General features: G+C 34.3%; 1 protein-coding gene across 1 annotated transcript in view; it reads right to left on the bottom strand.

The window, feature by feature from the left end:
- The window catches only part of LOC106879413 (coiled-coil domain-containing protein 13), an 84,781-nt gene that overhangs the window by 71,529 nt on the left and 8,127 nt on the right, over window positions 1-5,125 (bottom strand). The window contains exons 2-4 of the mRNA XM_014928969.2: window positions 2,660-2,761; window positions 586-657; window positions 195-300 (exon numbers count right to left, since the gene is read on the bottom strand). Coding sequence (XP_014784455.1) covers window positions 195-300; window positions 586-657; window positions 2,660-2,707 — 226 coding nt within the window. The 5' untranslated portion in view covers window positions 2,708-2,761. The remainder of the gene's footprint in view (window positions 1-194; window positions 301-585; window positions 658-2,659; window positions 2,762-5,125) is intronic.

Below are 5,125 nucleotides of genomic sequence, written 5' to 3' on the forward strand. Positions count from 1 at the left end.
ATATATATAATGGGCTCCTTTCAGATTCTGTCTTCCAAATCTACTCACAAAGCTTTGGTAGAAGATTCTAGCTCAAGATGCCATGCAGTGGGACTGAACCTGAGACCATGTGGTTTGGAAGTAAACTTCTTACCACACAGCCATTTTCTTTTGCTTTGTTTATTATAAAAGTGTAAACTAATAAATCAACTTACATTTTATGTTATCATTCTGTGTTGAAAGTCCTTTCTGAAGTTGTCGTATTTCAAATTCTTTTTCCCTTAGCAATTGACTGAGCCTCCCATTTTCATCTTTCAAACCCTAAGAATAAAGATAAAGATAAATAAATGCATATGCATTCATTTAAGTTTTTTTTTAAACTTTATAATCTGAGGCATATTTGTGGAAGGAGGGCCTTGAACCTCATGGCAAGGGTGACAAAGGACTAGAGTGCCTTACTGTAAATTAAAAATTCTTGGTAACATCTATCCATTATCATTCCTACCTGAAGCAAATTCTATTCTCTTACAGCACTATGTCTCCCTCTCACTCCAAGATATCTGAAGTTTATCACCACTGTAACAAATTATATATGTAACTACTTACTCGTATTTGATCCTTGTTGACTGAAGGTGAGTCAATATCTTTCGGTATACTGGAATTAGTCAAATCAAGCACCTTTAAAATAATTATATATATAGCATATTGAACAAATGATAAAGCAAGACATTATGGCAAAAATACATATATATATATTCAGATGCACACACACACACACATATACCTAAATGTGTACAAATATGCATAAGTACATACATACATACGTACATGCATACATACATACATACATACATACATACATACATACATTCATACATACATACATACATACATACATACATACATACATACATACATACATACATACATGCATACATACATGTATTAAAACACTATTAACATAGAAATTAAAATAGCTTGTAACTATACTCAAAAACTTTGCCCTTTTACAAACCAATGAGAAAGCCTCTGTTTGGTAGCCCCTGCCTTAAATATCAGCCAAATCTCTTTTTGCTGTTTTAAGAATAGGAAAGACACATTGCATAAAGTTATCTCTAAATATGCTGTCTGAAACGAATGACAGTATAATCATATCTGAGGTACTTCTCATCATAGGTCAGACTGTTATATCAAGAATGATCTGGGGCTAAACAACAACGAAAACAAGTATGTTCCTTATTTCAAGGCCAATCCATTTACACAGACCGGATCCCTGTTATTCACTAAACAACAAACTAACTGTGTAATTCCTTTTGATAGTTTAGAGGATATTTCACGATCATCATCATCATCATTATCATCATCATTTCACATTTTTTTTCCATGCTGGCATGGGTTGGATGGTTTGACTAGAACTGGTACGTCAGAGAGATGCACCAGACTCTAATCTGTTTTGGCTTGGTTTCTAGGGCTGGATGCCCTTCCTAATGCCAAGCACTCTACAGAGTGTACAGGTTGTCTTTTACATGTCACTGGCATGGGTGCCTTTTACATGTCACCAGCACTGACCATAACCACAATTTCACTTAGCTTGACATATCTTCTCAAGCACAACAAATCACCATAAGTTTCAGTCACTTGTCATTGCATCCCTGAGACTCAACAACCCAAAGATCATATTTCACCACCTTGTCCAACATCTTCCTGAGTCTACCTCGTCCACAGGTTCTCTCCACAATAAGTGATTGGCACTTCTTTATACAGCTGTCCTCATCCATATGCAACACATAACCACACCAGCACAGTCCTCTCTCTTGCACATCACATCTGATGTGTATCATAATTTGTTACTTACATGATTTCAGCTCTGATTTATTCATCAGGTATTTAAATATGGAGAGAAGTTATTCTAAACATGAATGGATTTTAGGTTGTAAAATTACCTAATTAAAATTTATTCCCATTCTTCAACTTAATATCTAAAATTATAGCACTACTATTACTATCACCACCACCACCACTGCTACTATAGATATTGTTGCTATTCTACTATTCATCATTATCATCATCATTTAATGTTCTCCTTCCATGTTGGCATGAGTTGGATGGTTTAACAGGAGATGGCAAGTCAAAAGACTGCACCAAGCTCTGCTGTCTGCTTTGGTATGGTGCTTATGGCTGGACACCCTTCCTAATTCCAACCACTTTACAAAGTGTACTAGGTGCTTTTCACGTGGTAGGTACCAAGTAACTTACAAGACAAAACCCTTCAAATGAGGGCTGTAGTATTGAGGGAGATGGCTTTGTGCCAGAGGATGAGAGGTTAAAGCATAGATAGAACAGAAATAGGTGTTTTCCAGGAGATATGTGGCTATGTTCATTAGAAACAGAAAGAAGAGAGAGGGAAAGAGGAGAGAGAGAAGAGAGGGAGAGGTGGGAAAGGAGAGAGACTAAAGAGGGAATGGAGAGTGAGAAGGGTGAGAGGAGACAGTAAAGAGGACGAAGATGTGGTAGTGGGTACACAGAAGTTACAAGGAGAAAATATTTGTAAATGAATTATATAAACATGTTACTTTTTAGGGTTAAAAAGAAAAGAAAGGATTAATTGATCAAAATACACACATACAGATGTTTGTGCTTTTCAAAGATGTTCTTACAGCAAAGTAAACACAACAAATACCTCTAAGTTTAGGTTATCATCAACCCCAAAAGTGTTTGCAAGTTCCATTTTTCTTAAATTCTCCTTTTCTTTTTTCAGCAAATCGTTATGGTTGACTACTTCCTAAAATAAGAACGCGAGATATACAGATTATTTTAACCACCATCTTTCTGTGTTGGTATGGATTAAGTACACTTGTTGTAAAAACATATTAATATAGTGCTTAATTTGGAAACAGTGACCTGGCAGAATCATTAGCATACCAGACAAAATGTTTAGTGGTGTTTCATCCATCTTGACACTCTGAGTTCAAATTCTACTGAGGTCAACTTTGCCTTTCATCCTTTTGGTGGTCTATAAAATAAGAACCATAAAATAAGAACCAGGTGAGTACTGTGGTCAATCTAATCAACTTATCCTCTTCCCCAAAACTGCTGGTCTAGTGCCAAAATTTGAAACCAATATAGTTCTTAATCTGGTGACATCTTATGTATGAGGTTGTAGTGAATGTATCACAGGATGCCAGAGACATGAATGTAAATCAACAGGTGTGCAGCCAGAGTTTGACAGCCAAGTATCCCATCGGATCAGCTAGCAACAATGCTGTCCTATATCATCATGTGCTGGACCAAACACTGATGCACCTAATCTTTTAACAAGAAGAAGCAGCAGCAACTCATATAGTCATTTCTTTTTTTTTTTTTAACCCATATAATTGTATATCAATTTTTTCATATACTCAGATAAACTGGCATCTATGGCTGAACTTACATCATTACTTTTCTATTAATACAACATCAGATTCATGCTGTATTAATGAGCAATGCAGTTGCAGTTAAGAAGAGCTAGATAGAGGTTACCAGTTGGGCATTGGTGACAGTGTTTGTCACTCATGCCACCCAACCCAGAGTGACAGGGCCTGTCAACACAGCACCAAGATCAACAGAATCAAAAGGCTTTCATGAGCCATAAGCTCATAAGGCTGGTTTCGCACATTTTAAATTGTATATATTCCCACTGGACAGGAGGCTAGTCATGAGTGCAACACCCTATTCGCTAAGTGATGCATCTCCACAAAAAAGGATCAAAGATTCTCCTTTTGTTGGGTTTTAAAAATTGAAATATGTCACATATAAATAACATTTTTCTTTTCAATGGATAGCAAGATATCACAAAAAGATTACACAGTTAACTCAAACAAGTAGTTTTGGGCAACCAGTGAAGTTCAGTGTGGAAGAGCAAGTGATGAAATTCTTCATTGTTTTTGTTGGCACAAGTGACCAAATAATTTGTCAAGGGAATTGTTTCTGATTTTGTTAATTGCTGTACAATCAAGTTAAAATGTGTAATGCAAACAACAATTAAGGTTGCTTACAGCTTATGTTATTGATGAATCATACAATGCATATCTAACATATTTGGTATTGCCCTTTTCTAAATGTGCCATGAATCCATGGTAGTAGCCCATCAACAGAGCTCCTCCAGTTGCAGCTATCATCATATTTGTAAGAGAAATCGCTTTTTCTTCATAAATAACTCTTTCATAAGAAATAGCAACTCCCCTCTAGTGTCTCGCCTCAAATGTCTGGCAAATAATAACTATTGAGTTGGCTTCATTCTTCCAGTTGTATAAAAAGTTACATATTGTTTCTTCTTCCCCCTTGCTCTTTTTGTCGATTCATTATAGTATTGTATTATTTCTCAAAGGTATCTTATATCAGTTGCTGGTTTAAGCAACACAGTATGTAAAAAATCACTAACAGACACTTGGATCAATACTTCTCCAAGAAAAACACTTTTCTGAATTTGGCAATCAGCAGCAAAATTTTACTTTATAAGAAGCCAATAGTATAAATGAAAATATATATGACAACAATAGGCTGTTGGCAAAATTAGTCTTGAAGTGCTTTAAAATAGCATAAATCTTTAGTTGATTTGCCAGCATGAATTTTTTCATAGTTTCAGAGATTTCTTAACAAACACCTCTGGATAAATCAGGCACACTAGTCATAATAGTCAAAAGCTTGTTTGTTAATGATGGAATAGACCCATATCTTAAATATTTGATACTGTACTGCTAAGATTTCTCTTTTGGTTTTACAATGTTATATCTATAAAATACGACAGTGAGTCAGAATGTAATGCAATTTTTATTTGCATTACATTTTGACTCACCTTCGTATTTATGACAGTTAGTCAAAAACTAATGCATATATACATATATATATATATATATATATATATAATAATATTAGGGACAAAATCCAAAATTACAGGTAAAAAACTCAATTAAAATCAATTTATAAAAAATTAAAATTAAATTGAGCCTTATAGATAAAGTATATATAAAATATATAGTTTTAGGGAAAATAACCAATTTTCAAGAACTCATCGATGAAAATCCACTATCACATATAGAAAAATTAATAATTAAAAGCACAATAAATGAGTATAATATAAAGTAAAGTAAATATCATAAGATAAATA

This window comes from Octopus bimaculoides, chromosome 4 (assembly GCF_001194135.2).
Source record: "Octopus bimaculoides isolate UCB-OBI-ISO-001 chromosome 4, ASM119413v2, whole genome shotgun sequence".
Lineage (NCBI taxonomy): Eukaryota > Metazoa > Mollusca > Cephalopoda > Octopoda > Octopodidae > Octopus > Octopus bimaculoides.